Source organism: Pezoporus occidentalis, unplaced genomic scaffold (assembly GCF_034315485.1).
Source record: "Pezoporus occidentalis ecotype Australia unplaced genomic scaffold, CSIRO_AGI_Poc_V1 ctg1106, whole genome shotgun sequence".
NCBI classification, from domain to species: domain Eukaryota; kingdom Metazoa; phylum Chordata; class Aves; order Psittaciformes; family Psittacidae; genus Pezoporus; species Pezoporus occidentalis.
In genome coordinates, this window is record NW_026912894.1 from 8,940 (window position 1) to 27,576 (window position 18,637).

At 53.5% G+C, this 18,637-nt stretch overlaps 1 protein-coding gene across 1 annotated transcript; it reads left to right on the forward strand.

Annotated features, from left to right (window-relative positions):
* Positions 1–2,972: 2,972 nt before the first annotated feature.
* LOC134170806 (carnitine O-palmitoyltransferase 1, brain isoform-like) lies at positions 2,973–16,536 on the forward strand (the record flags this gene model as incomplete). Its single annotated transcript, XM_062632540.1, has 8 exons — positions 2,973–3,063; positions 4,486–4,666; positions 5,815–6,012; positions 7,727–7,832; positions 9,578–9,697; positions 12,385–12,534; positions 15,073–15,204; positions 16,384–16,536. Coding segments are annotated over exons 2-8 (918 nt in total), but the record flags the coding sequence as incomplete, so codon positions are not given.
* Between the last annotated feature and the right edge of the window lie 2,101 nt (positions 16,537–18,637).

Consider the following 18,637-nt stretch of genomic DNA (forward strand, 5'->3'; position numbering starts at 1 on the left):
CCCCCCATCCCCCCATCCCCCCATTGCCCCCCATCCCCCCCATCCCCCCCTGCCCCCCATCCCCCATCCCGACCATGCCCCCCCATACCGCCCCCCCATTCCCCCCCCCCCCCATCCCCCATCCCGACCCCCATTCCCCCATTCCCCCCATCCCGACCCCCTGCCCCCATTCCCGCAGCCTTCCTGCTGGGGGCGCTGTCGCAGGTGCCCCCCCGCCTGCAGCCGGTCACCGAGGACCACATCCGGATGCTCCGGGTCCTGCAGGCTTCGGGGCTCCGCTGTGTCTATGTGATGCCCCCCCACATCGCGGGTACGCGCCGGGCTCCCCAAATCCCCAAATCCCATTATCCCAACATCCCTGAATCCCATTATCCCCAAATCCCACTATCCCATAGTCACTAAATCCCATAATCACTAGATCCCATTATCCCAATATCCCCAAATCCCATTATCCCAATATCCCTGAATCCCATTATCCCCAAATCCCACTATCCCATAGTCACTAAATCCCATAATCACTAGATCCCATTATCCCAATATCCCCAAATCCCATTATCCCAATATCCCCAAATCCCATTATCCCAATATCCCTGAATCCCATTATCCCAATATCCCCAAATCCCATTATCCCTGAATCCCATTATCCCCAAATCCCACTATACCATAATCACTAGATCCCATAATCACTAGATCCCATTATCCCAATATCCCCAAATCCCATTATCCCATAATCCCCAAATCCCATTATCCCAATATCCCCGAATCCCATTATCCCAATATCCCCAAATCCCATTATCCCATCCCATTATCCCCAAATCCCATTATACCCAATATCCCATAATCACTAGATCCCATTATCCCAATATCCCCAAATCCCATTATCCCATAATCCCCAAATCCCATTATCCCAATATCCCCGAATCCCATTATCCCAATATCCCCAAATCCCACTATCCCATAATCACTAGATCCCATTATCCCAATATCCCCAAATCCCATTATCCCAATATCCCTGAATCCCACTATGCCATTATCCCGTAATCCCATTATCCCAGTATCCCATTATCACATTGGTATCCCATTCTCCCATTGTTACCCCGTCGTTACCCCGTCGTTACCCCATTGTTACCCCATTGTTACCCCATTGTTACCCCATTGTTACCCCATTGTTACCCCATTGTTACCCCATTGTTACCCCATTGTTACCCCATTGTTACCCCATTGTTACCCCATTGTTACCCCATTGCTACCCCATCGCTACCCCATTGTTACCCCATTGTTACCCCATTGTTACCCCATTGCTACCCCATTGTTACCCCATTGTTACCCCATTGTTCCCCCATTGTTACCCCATTGTTACCCCATTGTTACCCCATTGTTACCCCATTGTTCCCCCATTGTTACCCCATTGTTACCCCATTGTTACCCCGTTGTTACCCCATTGTTACCCCATTGTTACCCCGTTGTTACCCCATTGTTACCCCATTGTTACCCCATTGTTACCCCATTGTTACCCCATTGTTACCCCATTGTTCCCCCATTGTTCCCCCATTGTTACCCCATTGCTACCCCATTGTTCCCCCATTGCTCCCCCATCGTTACCCCATTGCTCCCCCATTGCTCCCCCATTGTTACCCCATTGTTACCCCATTGTTACCCCATTGTTACCCCATTGTTGCCCCATTGTTACCCCATTGTTACCCCATTGTTACCCCATTGTTACCCCACTGTTATCCCATTGTTACCCCATTGTTACCCCATTGTTACCCCATTGTTACCCCATTGTTACCCCATTGTTACCCCATTGTTACCTCATTGTTCCCCCGTTGTTACCCCATTGTTACCCCGTTGTTACCCCATTGTTACCCCATTGTTCCCCCGTTGTTACCCCATTGTTACCCCACTGTTACCCCATTGTTGCCCCGTTGTTACCCCATTGTTCCCCCATTGTTACCCCAGGGGGATGGGGGTGTAGGGGGCAGTGTGGGGGGATGGGGGATGAGGGGGGCTTTGGGGGGGAAGGGGTTGGGGGGGGATGGGGCGTGTGGGGGGGGTGGGGGGGTTTGGGGGGGTGGGGTTTGGGGGGGTTGGGAGGGGGGGAGGATGGGGGCTGGGGGGGAAGGGGGGGTGGGGGGATGGGGGGATGAGGGGGCTTTGGGGGGGAAGGGGGGGGAATGGGGGGTGGGGGGGGTTTGGAGGGGGGAGGATGGGGTGTGGGGGGGTATGGGGGTGTAGGGGGGGCAGTGGGGTTGGGGGTTGGGGGGTGGGGGGGAAGGGGGGTGGCAGGGTGTGGGGTAGGGGGTTGGGGGGAATGGGGGGTGTGGGGGGGGAAGGGGGGGTGGGGTTGGAGGGGGTTTGAGGGGGGTGGGGGGATGGGGGAGGTTTGGGGGGGATGGGGGCAGAGGGAGTGTGGGGGGATGGGGTGGGGGGGGTTGGGGGGGCTGGGGGAGGTGTGGGGTATGGTGGGGGTGGGGGGTATAGGGGTTAAAAAGGGGTGATTTGGGGTGATTTTGGGGTAAAAAGGGGTGATTTTGGGTGATTTTGGGGTAAAAGGGGGTGATTTGGGGGTAAAAAGGTGTGATTTTGGGGTCAAAAGGGGTGATTTTGGGGTAAAAAGGTGATTTTGGGGTGATTTGGGGTTAAAAAGGGTGATTTTGGGGTGATTTTGGGGTACAAAGGGGTGATTTTGGGGTAAAAAAGAGGTGATTTTGGGGTCAAAAGAGGTGATTTTGGGTGATTTTGGGGTAAAAAAAGGTGATTTTGGGTGATTTTGGGGTAAAAAGGGGTGATTTGGGGTGATTTTGGGGTAAAAAGGGGTGATTTTGGGGTAAAAAGGGGTGATTTGGGGTGATTTTGGGGTAAAAAGGGGTGATTTTGGGGTAAAAAGAGGTGATTTTGGGGTGATTTTGGGGTCAATAGAAGTGATTTTGGGTGATTTTGGGTTTAAAAGGGGTGATTTGGGGTGATTTTGGTGCCAGGTGCTGTTCCGGGGCGCGCTCCCCACGTGCTCAGCTCAGTACGAGCGGCTCTTCAACACCACCCGGGTGCCCGGAGAGACGCGGGGTGAGCCCCATAGGGACCCAGAGACCCCATAGACCCCATAGAGACCCCATAGACCCCATAGAACCCATAGAGACCCCATAGACCCCATAGAGACCCCAGAGACCCCAGAGACCCCATAGAATCCATAGAGACCCCATAGAACCCATAGAACCCATAGAGACCCCATAGACCCCATAGAACCCATAGAACCCATAGAACCCATAGGGATCCCATAGACCCCATAGACACCCCATAGACACCATAGACCCCCATTTTGGGTCTATTTTGCTCCATTTGGGTCCATTTTGGTCCATTTTGGTTCATTTTGGGTCCAATTCGCTCCATTTTGGGTCCATTTCGGGTCCATTTTGGGTCCATTTCGCTCCATTTTGGGTCCATTTGGGTCCATTTTGGGTCATTTTGGGTCAATTCGTGTGCATTTTGGGTCCATTTTGGGTCAATTCGGGTCCATTTTGGGTCCATTTTGGTCCATTTTGGGTCTATTTTGGTCCATTTTGGGTCCATTTCGCTCCATTTTGGATCCATTTTGCTCCATTTTGGGTCAATTCGGCTCCATTTTTGGTCCGTTTTGCTCCATTTTGGGTCCATCTCGGATCCATTTTGGGTCAATTCGGGTCCATTTTGGGTCCATGTCTCTCCATTTTGGGTCCATTTGGGTCCATTTTGGGTCAATTCGGGTCCATTTTGGGTCAATTTCGCTCCATTTTGGGTCAATTTCGCTCCATTTTGGGTCATTCGGGTCCATTTTGGGTCAATTCGGGCCCATTTTGGGTAAATTCGGGTCAATTTTGGGTCAATTTGGGTCCATTTTGGGTCATTCGGGTCCATTTTGGGTCAATTCGGGTCCATTTTGGGTCCATTTTGGGTAAATTCGGGTCAATTTTGGGTCAATTTGGGTCCATTTTGGGTCAATTCGGGTCCATTTTGGGTCCATTTTGGGTCAATTCGGGTCCATTTTGGGTCCATTTTGGGTCCATTTCGCTAGATTTTGGTCCATTTTGGGTCAATTTCGCTCCATTTTGTTTCAATTTGGGTCCATTTTGGGTCATTTTGGGTCCATTTGGGTCCATTTTGGGTCAATTTCGCTCCATTTTGTTTCAATTCGGGTCCATTTTGGGTCCATTTTGGGTCCATTTTGGGTAAATTCGGGTCAATTTTGGGTCAATTTGGGTCCATTTTGGGTCAATTTCGCTCCATTTTGTTTCAATTTGGGTCCATTTTGGGTCATTTTGGGTCCATTTCGCTCCATTTTGGGTTCATTTTGGGTCAATTTCGCTCCATTTTGTTTCAATTTGGGTCCATTTTGGGTCATTTTGGGTCCATTTCGCTCCATTTTGGGTTCATTTTGGGTCAATTTCGCTCCATTTTGTTTCAATTTGGGTCCATTTTGGGTCATTTTGGGTCCATTTCGCTCCATTTCAGACCGGCTGCAGCACGGGGGGGGGGGCGGTCACGTGGCCGCGCTGCACGGGGGCCGCCTCTTCCTCGTGCCCGTGGGGCGGGGCCCGGCGCCGCGCGCGCTCCAGCGGCGCTTCGAGCACGTGATGCGTGCGTCACGGGGCGGGGCCGGAGGCGGGGCCGGCGTCATGACGTCAGCGAGGAGGTGAGGGGGGGCGGGGCGTGACCGGGAAGGGGGGGGTAATGGGGGTTAATGGGTGCTAACGGGGTTCTATGGGTGCTAACGGGGCTCTATGGGTGCTAATGGGCTCTATGGGACTGTATGGGTGCTCTATGGGTCTCTATGGGTCTCTATGGGTGCTAATGGGCTCTATGGGGCTCTATGGGTGTTAATGGGCTCTATGGGTGTTAATGGGGCCCTATGGGTCTCTATGGGTGTTAATGGGCTCTATGGGGCTCTATGGGTGCTAATGGGCTCTATGGGGCTCTATGGATGCTAATGGGGCTCTATGGGTGCTAATGGGGTCTATGGGGCTCTATGGGTGCTAATGGGGTCTATGGGGCTCTATGGGTGCTAATGGGCTCTATGGGGCTCTATGGGTGTTAATGGGCTATATGGGTGCTAACGGGGCTCTATGGGTGCTAACGGGGCTCTATGGGGCTCTATGGGTGTTAATGGGGTCTATGGGGCTCTATGGGTGCTAATGGGCTCTATGTGTCTCTATGGGTGCTAATGGGCTCTATGGGACTGTATGGGTGCTCTATGGGTCTCTATGGGTCTCTATGGGTGCTAATGGGCTCTATGGGGCTCTATGGGTGTTAATGGGCTCTATGGGTGTTAATGGGGCCCTATGGGTCTCTATGGGTGTTAATGGGCTCTATGGGGCTCTATGGGTGCTAATGGGCTCTATGGGGCTCTATGGATGCTAATGGGGCTCTATGGGTGCTAATGGGGTCTATGGGGCTCTATGGGTGTTAATGGGCTCTATGGGGCTCTATGGGTGTTAATGGGGCTCTATGGGGCTCTATGGGTGTTAATGGGCTCTATGGGTGTTAATGGGGCCCTATGGGTCTCTATGGGTGTTAATGGGCTCTATGGGGCTCTATGGGTGCTAATGGGCTCTATGGGGCTCTATGGGCTCTATGGGTCTCTTTGGGTCTCTATGGGTCTCTATGTGTCTCTATGTGTTTCTATGGGTCTCTATGTGTCTCTATGTGTCTCTATGGGTCTCTATGGGTCTCTATGTGTCTCTATGGGTCTCTATGGGTCTCTATGGATCTCTATGGGTCTCTATGGGCTCTATGGGTCTCTGTGGGTCCCTATGGGCACTAAGGGGGTCCCTGCCCCCCCAGGCCCGCCTGGGCTCGGGTTCGGGCTCTGCTGCAGGCGGGGGGGCCGAGCGCGGCCGCTCTGCGGGCCCTGGAGGAGGCCCCGTTCGTGGTGGCCCTGGACCCCCCCCCCCCGGGCCCCCCCCCCAGCGGGGACCCCCCCAGCGATGGGGACCTGGATGCCGAGGCCAAGGCGCTGCTGCTGGGACCCTGCCACAACCGGTGCGGACCCCCCGAACCCCATTGAAACCCATTGAAACCCCATTGAAACCCATTGAACCACATTGAACCCCATTGAACCCCATTGAAACCTATTGAAACCTATTGAACCCCATTGAGACCTATTGAACACCATTGAACCCCATTGAACCCCATTGATCCCCATTGAACCCCATTGAAACCTATTGAACCCCATTGAGCATCTTTGAAACCTATTGAGCATCATTGAACACCACTGACACCCATTGACACCCATTGAACCCCATTGAACCCCATTGAAACCTATTGAAACCTATTGAAACCTATTGAACCCCATTGAGCATCTTTGAAACCTATTGAGCATCATTGAACACCACTGACACCCATTGAACCCCATTGAACCCCATTGAACCCCATTGAACCCTATTGAAACCCATTGAAACCTATTGAACCCCATTGACACCCATTGAACACCATTGAACCCCATTGAAACCTATTGAACCCCATTGAAACCTATTGAACCCCATTGAACCCCATTGACACCCATTGAATCCCATTGAACCCCATTGAACCCCATTGAAACCTATTGAAACCCCATTGAACACCACTGAAACCCATTGAACCCCATTGAACCCCATTAAAACCTATTGACACCCATTGAACACCATTGAAACCTATTGACACCCATTGATCCCCATTGACACCCATTGATCCCCATTGAACCCCATTGAACCCCATTGAAACCTATTGACACCCATTGAACCCCATTGAACACCACTGACACCATTGACCCCCATTGATCCCCATTGAACACCATTGAAACCCATTGAGCCCCATTGAAACCTATTGACCCCCATTGAACCCCATTGATCCCTATTGATCCCCATTGAGCATCATTGAACACCACTGACACCCATTGACACCAACTGAACCCCATTGACACCCATTGAACCCCATTGAAACCTATTGAACCCCATTGAACCCCATTGATCCCCATTGAGCATCATTGAACACCACTGACACCCATTGACACCCATTGAACCCCATTGAAACCTATTGAACCCCATTGAACCCCATTGAACCCCATTGAAACCTATTGACACCCATTGAACCCCATTGAAACCTATTGAACACCATTGAACCCCATTGATCCCCATTGAACCCCATTGAAACCTATCGAACCCTATTGAAACCTATTGACACCCATTGAACCCCATTGACACCCATTGATCCCCATTGAACCCCATTGATTCCCTTTGACACCCATTGAACCCCATTGATCCCCATTGAACCCCATTGATCCCCATTGACCCCGTTGACCCCCATTGAACCCCATTGACCTCCATTGACCCCATTGACCCCCATTGACCCCCATTGAACCCCATTGAACCCCATTGACCCCATTGAACCCCATTGTCCCCATTGCCCCCCATTGACCTCCATTGATTCCCATTGACCCCCATTGACCCCAGTGATCCCAATTGACCCCCATTGAACCCCATTGACCTCCATTGACCCCATCGAACCCCATTGACCCCATTGAACCCCATTGTCCCCATTGACCCCCATTGACCTCCATTGATCCCCATTGACCCCCATTGACCCCAGTGATCCCAATTGAACCCCATTGACCCCCATTGAACCCCATTGATCCCCATTGACCCCAAATCACCCCCCTTGACCCCCTGGGCGTGCCTGCCCCCTATCTATGGGTCCTGCCCCCCATAACCCCCCCCAGGTGGTTCGACAAGAGCCTGACCCTCATCGTGTTCAGCACCGGGCGCATGGGGCTCAACGTGGAGCACTCATGGGGCGACCCCCCCGTCGCGGGGCATCTATGGGAGGTACCAACCCCCCCCCCAATCCGGACCCCTAAGAACCCCCCATTGACCCCCAAATACCCCCCCATTGACATCAAATATCCACCATTGACCCCCAAGTACCCCCCATTGACACCAAATACCCCCATTGACACCAAATACCCCTCATTGACCCCCAAGTACCCCCCATTGACCCCAAATACCCCCCCATTGACACCAAATATCCACCATTGACCCCTAAGGACCCCACCATTGACCCCCAAGTACCCCCCATTGACCCCAAATACCCCCCCATTGACCTCCAAGTACCCCCCCATTGACCCCCAAGTAGCCCCCCATTGACCCCCAAGTACCCCCCATTGACCCCAAATACCCCTCATTGACCCCTAAGTACCCCCCCATTGACCCCCAAGTAGGCCCCCATTGACCCCTAAGTAGCCTCCCATTGACCCCTAAGTACCCCCCATTGACCCCCAAGTACCTCCCCATGTACCACTAAGTACCCTCCCATCCGGACCCCCAAGTACCCCCCATTGACCCCTAAGTAGCCCCCCATTGACCCCCAAGTACCCCCCATTGACCCCCAAGTAGCTCCCCATGTACCCCTAAGTACCCCCCCATCTGGACCCCCAAGTACCCCCCATTGACCCCTAAGTAGCCCCCCATTGACCCCAAATACCCCCATTGACCCCCAAGTACCTCCCCATTGACCCCCAAGTACCCCCCATTGACCCCTAAGTAGCCCCCCATTGACCCCAAATACCCCCATTGACCCCTAAGTACCCCCCATTGACCCCCAAGTAGCTCCCCATGTACCCCTAAGTATCCCCCCATCTGGACCCCCAAGTACCCCCCCATTGACCCCTAAGTACCCCCCCATTGACCCCCAAGTACCCCCCATTGACCCCTAAGTACACCTCCATTGACCCGCAAGTACCCCCCATGTACCCCTAAATACCCCCCATTGACCCTTAAATACGCCCCATTGACCCCAAATATCCCCCATTGACCCCCAAGTACCTCCCCATTGACCCCCAAATACACCTGATTTACCCTAAATACCCCCCATTGACCCCCAAGTGACCCCCACTGACCCCCAAATACACCCAATTCACCACAAAATACCCCCCATTGATCCCCATTGAACACCATTGCCCCCCTATTGATCCCCCATTGCCCCCCCAATTGACCACCCATTGCCCCTCCATTGCCCCCCATTGAACCCACATTGATCCCTCTTGCCCCCATTGCCCCCCATTGATGTCTAAATACCCCCCATTGACCCCCCCATTGATCCCCCCATTGAACCCCCATTGACCCCCCATTGCCCCCCCATTGCTCCCCCATTGATCCCCCCATTGATCCCCCTTGCCCCCATTGCCCCCCATCGATGCCTAAATACCCCCCATTGACCCCCCCATTGACCCCCCCATTGCCCCCCCCATTGTCCCCTATTGATCCCCCCATTGAACCCCCCATTGTCGCCCCATTGCCCCCCATTGACCCCCCATTGGCCCCCCTTGATCCCCCCATTACCCCCCCGTTGACCCCCCATTGCCCCACACTGACCCCCCCATTGATCCCCCCACTGAGCCCCATTGTCCCCCATTGCCCCACACTGACCCCCCCATTGACCCCCCCATTGCCCCCCCATTGACCCCCCCATTGACCCCACATTGCCCCCCATTGATCCCCCCATTGCCCCCCCATTGACCCCCCATTGCCCCACACTGACCCCCCCCATTGACCCCCCCATTGCCCCCCCCCAGTACACGCTGGCCACAGACCTGGAGCTGGGCTACGAGGCCAATGGCGACTGCAGGGGGGGGGCAGAGGAGGAGCCCGGGGTCCCCCCCCCCCAGCACCTGCAATGGAACATCCCGGCCCAGGTAGGGCGGCAGCGGCGGTGGGAGAGTCCATTGGGGCCAATGGGGGGGGATTGGGGGGGCAATGGGGGGGGATTGGGGTATTTTGGGCTGGGATTGGGCTATTTCGGGGCTATTTTGGGGCTATTTTGGCTTATTTTGGGCTATTTTGGGCTATTTGGGGCTATTTGGGGCTATTTTGGCTTATTTTGGGCTATTTTGGGGTATCTTGGTCTATTTGGGGCTATTTTGGACTATTTTGGTCCATTTTGGACCATTTTGGGGCTATTTTGGTCCATTTTGGACCATTTTGGGGCTATTTTGGTCTATTAAGGGCTATTTTGGACCATTTTGGAGCTATTTTGGTCTATTTTGGACCTTTTTGGGTCCATTTTGGACTATTTTGGACCTTTTTGGGGCTATTTTGTTCTATTTTGGACCATTTGGGGCTATTTTGGTCTATTTGGGGCTATTTTGAACCATTTTGGGTCTATTTTGGTCTATTTGGGGCTATTTTGAACCATTTTGGGTCTATTTTGGTCTATTTGGGGCTATTTTGGACCATTTGGGTCTATTTTGGTCTATGTGTGTCTATTTTGGACCATTTGGGGCTATTTTGGTCTATTTTGGTCCATTTTGGACCATTTGGGGGCTATTTTGGTCTATTAGGGGCTATTTTGGACTATTTTGGAGCTATTTTGGTCTATTTTGGACCATTTTGGGTCTATTTTGGTCTATTTGTGTCTATTTTGGACCATTTTGGGTCTATTTTGGTCTATTTGGGGCTATTTTGGACCATTTTGGGTCTATTTTGGTCTATTTGGGTCTATTTTGGACCATTTGGGGCTATTTTGGACCATTTTAGGGCTATTTTGGTCTATTTGTGTCTATTTTGGACCATTTTGGAGCTATTTTGGTGTATTTTGGACCATTTGGGGTCTATTTTGGACCATTTTGGACCATTTGGGGTCTATTTTCGACCATTTTGGGTCCATTTTGGACAATTTTGTACCATTTTGGGGCCATTTTGTTTTATTTTGGACCATTTTGGGGCTATTTGGGACCATTTTGGACCATTTTGGGTCTATTCTGGTCTATTTGGGTCTATTTTGGACGATTTTGTGTCTATTTTGGACCATTTGGGGCTATTTTGGACCATTTTAGGGCTATTTTGGTCTATTTGTGTCTATTTTGGACCATTTTGGAGCTATTTTGGTGTATTTTGGACCATTTGGGGTCTATTTTGGACCATTTTGGACCATTTGGGGTCTATTTTCGACCATTTTGGGTCCATTTTGGACAATTTTGTACCATTTTGGGGCCATTTTGTTTTATTTTGGACCATTTGGGTCTATTTTGGTCTATGTGTGTCTATTTTGGACCATTTGGGGCTATTTTGGTCTATTTTGGTCCATTTTGGACCATTTGGGGGCTATTTTGGTCTATTAGGGGCTATTTTGGACTATTTTGGAGCTATTTTGGTGTATTTTGGACCATTTTGGGTCTATTTTGGTCTATTTGTGTCTATTTTGGACCATTTTGGGTCTATTTTGGTCTATTTGTGTCTATTTTGGACCATTTTGGGTCTATTTTGGTCTATTTGGGGCTATTTTGGACCATTTTGGGTCTATTTTGGTCTATTTGGGGCTATTTTGGACCATTTTGGGTCTATTTTGGTCTATTTGGGGCTAATTTGGACCATTTTGGGTCTATTTTGGTCTATTTGGGGCTATTTTGGACCATTTTAGGGCTATTTTGGTCTATTTGTGTCTATTTTGGACCATTTTGGAGCTATTTTGGTGTATTTTGGACCATTTGGGGTCTATTTTGGACCATTTTGGACCATTTGGGGTCTATTTTCGACGATTTTGGGTCCATTTTGGACAATTTTGTACCATTTTGGGGCCATTTTGTTTTATTTTGGACCATTTGGGTCTATTTTGGTCTATGTGTCTATTTTGGACCATTTGGGGCTATTTTGGTCTATTTTGGTCCATTTTGGACCATTTGGGGGCTATTTTGGTCTATTAGGGGCTATTTTGGACTATTTTGGAGCTATTTTGGTGTATTTTGGACCATTTTGGGTCTATTTTGGTCTATTTGTGTCTATTTTGGACCATTTTGGGTCTATTTTGGTCTATTTGTGTCTATTTTGGACCATTTTGGGTCTATTTTGGTCTATTTGGGGCTATTTTGGACAATTTTGGGTCTATTTTGGTCTATTTGGGGCTATTTTGGACCATTTTGGGTCTATTTTGGTCTATTTGGGGCTATTTTGGACCATTTTAGGGCTATTTTGGTCTATTTGTGTCTATTTTGGACCATTTTGGAGCTATTTTGGTGTATTTTGGACCATTTGGGGTCTATTTTGGACCATTTGGGGTCTATTTTCGACCATTTTGGGTCCATTTTGGACAATTTTGTACCATTTGGGGGCCATTTTGTTTTATTTTGGACCATTTTGGGGCTATTTGGGACCATTTTGGACCATTTTGGGTCTATTCTGGTCTATTTGGGTCTATTTTGGACGATTTTGTGTCTATTTTGGACCATTTGGGACCATTGTGGGTCTATTCTGGTCTATTTGTGTCGATTTTGAACGATTTTGGGGCCATTTGGGGCAGTTTTGGGGCAGTTTTGTGCAGTTTTGGGGCTCTTTGCGCTGTCCCGGCCTGACCCATTCCTGGGGGGGGGGGGGGTCCTGTTCTCAGTGCCGGGAGGCGCTAAGGGACGCCCTGGCGGCGTGGCGGGCGCTCGAGGCCGATCTGCAGCTGCACGTGGCCACGTTCGTGCCCCCCCCCGGGCTCCCCCCGGCCCCCGATGGACTCGTCCAGGTGGCGCTGCAGCTGGCGGTGGTCAGGGTGAGACGGGGACCCCCCTGTGGGACCCCCCCTATGGGACCCCCCTATGGGACCCCCCTGTGGGACCCCCCCTGTGGGACCCCCCTATGGGACCCCCCTGTGGGACCCCCCCATGGGATCCCCCCATGGGACCCCCCCATGGGACCCCCCCTATGGGACCCCCCCTATAGAGCATCCTATGGGACCCCCCCTATGGAACCCCCCCATGGGACCCCCCTATGGGACCCCCCTGTGGGACCCCCCCTATAGAGCATCCTACGGGCCCCCCACTATGGGATCCCCCCATGGGATCCCCCTACAGAACATCCTATGGGACCCCCCCATGGGATCCCCCCATGGGACCCCCCTATGGAACCCCCCCTGTGGGACCCCCTCAATGGGACCCCCCATAGAGCATCCTATGGGACCCCTACTATGGGATTCCCCTATGGGACCCCCCCATGGGACCCCCCTATAGAGCATCCTACGGGACCCCCCCATGGGATCCCCCCATGGGACCCCCCTATAGAGCATCCTATGGGACCCCCCCATGGGATCCCCCCATGGGACCCCCCTATGGAACCCCCCCTGTGGGACCCCCCCATGGGACCCCCCTATAGAGCATCCTACGGGACCCCCACTATGGGATCCCCCCATGGGACCCCCCTACAGAGCATCCTATGGGACCCCCCCTATGGGACCCCCCCTATGGGATCACCCCATGGGACCCCCTCAATGGGAGCCCCCTATGGAACCCCCACTTTGGGACCCCCCTATGAGACCCCCTCGATAGAGCATCCTATGGGACCCCCCTATGGGACCCCCCTGTGGGAACCCCCAATAGAGCATCCTATGGGAGCCCCCCTATGGGACCCCCTCAATGGGAGATGGGAGCCCCCTATGGAACCCCCACTTTGGGACCCCCCTGTGGGACGCCCCCGATAGAGCATCCTATGGGACCCCCCCTATGGGACCCCCCTGTGGGACCCCCCTATGGGACCACCTCAATGGGACCCCCCCCCATGGGAACCCCCTATGGGAAACCCCCCTATGGGACCCCCTTATGGGACCCCCTATGGGACCCCCCTATAGGACCCCCCCTATGGCCCCCCCCATAGGACACCCCCTATGGCCCCCCCTATAGGACCCCCCCTATGGGACCCCCAACACCAATCCCCACGGGGATCCCCGCTATGGGACCCCCCCAAATCCCCCCTATGGGAACCCCCCAAATGGGACCCCCTAGAACCCCCCCCCCCCATGGGGACCCCCCCCATATGGGATCCCCCCATGGGACCATCCAAAACCCCCCATAGGGACCCCCACAATGGTCATTTTGGGTCATTTTGAGCCGTTTTAGATCATTTTGGGTCATTTTGGGGCGTTTTAGGGCATTTGGGGGCATTTTAGGGCATTTTGGGTCATTTTGACACGTTTTAGGGCTGTTTTAGGGCGTTTTGGGGTGTTTTATAACGTTTTGGGTCATTTTGAGGTGTTTTAGGGCTGTTTTAGTGCTTTTTGGGTCATTTTGAGGCGTTTTAGAGCATTTTGGATCATTTTGAGGTGTTTGGGGGCTATTTTAGGGCATTTTGGATCATTTTGAGGGGTTTTGGGGCTGTTTTAGGGCGTTTTGGGTCATTTTGAGGCGTTTTAGAGCATTTTGGGTCATTTTGAGGCGTTTTGGGCTGTTTTAGGGCATTTTGGGTCATTTTGAGGTGTTTTAGGGCTGTTTCAGTGCATTTTGGGTCATTTTGAGGTGTTTTAGGGCTGTTTTAGATCATTTTGAGGTGTTTTAGGGCTGTTTCAGATCATTTTGAGGTGATTTAGGGCTATTTTAGATCATTTTGGGTCATTTTGAGGTGTTTTAGCGCTGTTTCAGTGCATTTTGGGTCATTTTGAGGTGTTTTAGGGCTGTTTTAGTGCATTTTGGGTCACTTTGAGGTGTTTTAGGGCTGTTTTAGTGCATTTTGGGTCATTTTGAGGTGTTTTAGGGCTGTTTTAGATCATTTTGAGGTGTTTTAGGGCTGTTTCAGCACATTTTGGGTCAATTAGAGGTGTTTTAGGGCTGTTTTAGATCATTTTGAGGTGTTTTAGGGCTGTTTCAGCACATTTTGGGTCAATTAGAGGTGTTTTAGGGCTATTTTAGATCATTTTGAGGTGTTTTAGGGCTGTTTTAGATCATTTTGAGGTGTTTTAGGGCTGTTTCAGTGCATTTTGGGTCATTTTGAGGTGTTTTAGGGCTGTTTCAGTGCATTTTGGGTCATTTTGAGGTGTTTTAGGGCTGTTTTAGATCATTTTGAGGTGTTTTAGGGCTGTTTCAGTGCATTTTGGGTCATTTTGAGGTGTTTTAGGGCTGTTTTGGGTCATTTTGAGGTGTTTTAGGGCTATTTTAGATCATTTTGGGTCATTTTGAGGTGTTTTAGGGCTGTTTTAGATCATTTTGAGGTGTTTTAGGGCTGTTTTAGATCATTTTGAGGTGTTTTAGGGCTGTTTCCGTGCATTTTGGGGTCTCTTTGTCGCCCCCCCCCCCCCCCGTGACCCGCCGTTGACCCCACGCAGGAGCGCGGCGCGTGCCTGACGTACGAGGCGGTTCCCACGCGGCTCTTCCTGGAGGGGCGCGCGGAGGCGGCGCGCGGGTGCGGGCGCCCCCTGCTGGAGCTGGCGGACTCCATGGAGGACCCCAAGGCCACGGTGAGGGGGGGGGGGACACCCCGATATAGGGGTCAATGGGGGGGGGGGAGACCCCAATATAGGGGTCAATGTGTGGGGCAGACCCCAATATAGGGGTCAATGTGGGGGGGAGACCCCCATATAGGGGGTAATGGGGGGGAGACCCTAATATAGGGGGTAATGGGGGGAGACCCCAATATAGGGGTCAATGTGGGGGGGAGACCCCGATATAGGGGGTAATGGGGGAGGGGAGACACCAATATAGGGGGTAATGGGGGGGGGGAGAGCCCAATATAGGGGGTAATGGGGGGAGACCCCAATATAGGGGGTAATGGGGGAGAGACACCAATATAGGGGGTAATGGGGGGGAGACACCAATATAGGGGGTAATGGGGGGGAGAGACCCCAATATAGGGGGTAATGGAGGGGGGGGAACCCCGATATAGGGGGTAATGGGGGGGGAGACCCCAATATAGGGGTCAATGTGTGGGAGAGACCCCTATATAGGGGGTAATGGGGGGGGAGACCCCAATATAGGGGGTAATGGTGGGGACACCCCGATATAGGGGTCAATGGGGGCGGAGACCCCCATATAGGGGTCAATGTGTGGGAGAGACCCCAATATAGGGGGTAATGGGGGGAGAGACCCCAATATAGGGGGTAATGGGGGGGAGAGACCCCGATATAGGGGGTAATGGGGGGGAGAGACCCCAATATAGGGGGTAATGGAGGGGGGAGAGAGCCCAATATAGGGGGTAATGGGGGGGGGAGACCCCAATATAGGGGTCAATGTGGGGGGGGGAGACCCCCACATAGGGGTCAATGTGTGGGGCAGACCCCAATATAGGGGTCAATGTCAGGGGGGAGACCCCCATATAGGGGTCAATGGCGGTGGAGAGACCCCCATATAGGGGGTAAAGGGGGAAAGAGACCCCCACATAGGGGTGAATGTGTGGGGCAGACCCCGATATAGGGGTCAATGGGGGGGAGACACCAATATAGGGGTCAATGTGGGGGAGGAGACCCTCATATAGGGGTCAATATGTGGGGCAGACCCCAATATAGGGGTCAATGTGGGCGGGAGACCCCCATATAGGGGGTAAAGGGGGAAAGAGACCCCCACATAGGGGTCAATGTGTGGGGCAGACCCCAATATAGGGGTCAATGTGTGGGGCACTGACCTCGAATAACCCCCCCCAGCCCGCCCTACGGCGCCGCCTCCTGCAGGGGGCGCTGCGGGACGTGCGCGCGCGCCGGCGCGCGGCCGCGGCGGGGGCGGGGCTTGACCGGCACCTGCAGGCATTGGCGGCTACGGCGCGGCTGCTGAGGCTCCGCCCCCCGCTGCTGGAGGAGGTGGGCGGGGCTTGTTGCTATGGGTAACAACGGGGGGCGGGGCTTGTTGCTATGGGTAACAACGGGGGCGGGGCTTGTTGCTATGGGTAACAACGGGGCGGGGCTTGTTGCTATGGGTAACAAGGGGGGCGGGGCTTGTTGCTATGGGTAACAATGGGGGCGGGGCTTGTTGCTATGGATAACAACGGGGGGCGGGGCTTGTTGCTATGGGTAACAATAGGGGCGGGGCTTGTTGCTATGGGTAACAACGGGGGGCGGGACTTGTTGCTATGGGTAACAAGGGGGGGCGGGGCTTGTTGCTATGGGTTACAAGGGGGCGGGGCTTGTTGCTATGGGTAACAACGGGGGGGCGGGGCTTGTTGCTATGGGTTACAAGGGGGCGGGGCTTGTTGCTATGGGTAACAATGGGGGGCGGGGCTTGTTGCTATGGGTAACGGGGGGCGGGGCTTGTTGCTATGGGTAACAACGTGGGGGCGGGGCTTGTTGCTATGGGTAACAAGGGGGGCGGGGCTTGTTGCTATGGGTAACAACGGGGGGCGGGGCTTGTTGCTATGGGTAACAATGGGGGGCGGGGCTTGTTGCTATGGGTAACAATGGGGGCGGGGCTTGTTGCTATGGGTAACAAAGGGGGCGGGGCTTGTTGCTATGGGTAACCGTGGAGGGGGGCGGGGCTTGTTGCTATGGGTAACAATGGGGGGCGGGGCTTGTTGCTATGGGTAACAACGGGGGCGGGGCTTGTTGCTATGGGTAACAACGGGGGGCAGGGCTTGTTGCTATGGGTAACAACGGGGGGCGGGGCTTGTTGCTATGGGTAACAACGCGGGGCGGGGCTTGTTGCTATGGGTAACAACGGGGGCGGGGCTTGTTGCTATGGGTAACAATGGGGGCGGGGCTTGTTGCTATGGGTAACAATGGGGGCGGGGCTTGTTGCTATGGGTAACAATGGGGGGCGGGGCTTGTTGCTATGGGTAACAACGGGGGGCGGGGCTTGTTGCTATGGGTAACAAAGGGGGCGGGGCTTGTTGCTATGGGTAACCGTGGAGGGGGGCGGGGCTTGTTGCTATGGGTAACAACGGGGGGCGGGGCTTGTTGCTATGGGTAACAACGGGGGCGGGGCTTGTTGCTATGGGTAACAGTGGGGGGCGGGGCTTGTTGCTATGGGTAACAACGGGGGCGGGGCTTGTTGCTATGGGTAACAATGGGGGCGGGGCTTGTTGCGATGGGTAACAATGGGGGGGTGGAGCTTGTTGCGATGGGAAACAATGGGGGTGGGGCTTGTTGCTATGGGTAACAATGGGGGGCGGGGCTTGTTGCTATGGGTTACAAGGGGGCGGGACTTGTTGCTATGGGTAACAACGGGAGGCGGGGCTTGTTGCTATGGGTAACAATGGGGGCGGGGCTTGTTGCTATGGGTAACAACGGGGGCGGGGCTTGTTGCTATGGGTAACAATGGGGGCGGGGCTTGTTGCTATGGGTAACAATGGGGGCGGGGCTTGTTGCTATGGGTAACAACGTGGGGGCGGGGCTTGTTGCTATGGGTAACAATGGGGGGCGGGGCTTGTTGCTATGGGTAACAATGGCGGGGCGGGGCTTGTTGCTATGGGTAACAAGGGGGGCGGGGCTTGTTGCTATGGGTAACAAGGGGGGGCGGGGCTTGTTGCTATGGGTAACAATGGGGGCGGGGCTTGTTGCTATGGGTAACAACGGGGGCGGGGCTTGGTGCTATGGGTAACAATGGGGATGATGCTTGTTTATGGGTAACAACGGGGGGCGGGGCTTGTTGCTATGGGTAACAATGGGGGGCGGGGCTTGTTGCTATGGGTAACAATGGGGGCGGGGCTTGTTGCTATGGGTAACAAAGGGGGCGGGGCTTGTTGGTATGGGTAACAACGGGGGGCGGGGCTTGTTGCTATGGGTAACAATGGGGGCGGGGCTTGTTGCTATGGGTAACAACGGGAGGCGGGGCTTGTTGCTATGGGTAACAATGGGGGCGGGGCTTGTTGCGATGGGTAACAATGGGGGGGTGGAGCTTGTTGCGATGGGAAACAATGGGGGTGGGGCTTGTTGCTATGGGTAACAATGGGGGGCGGGGCTTGTTGCT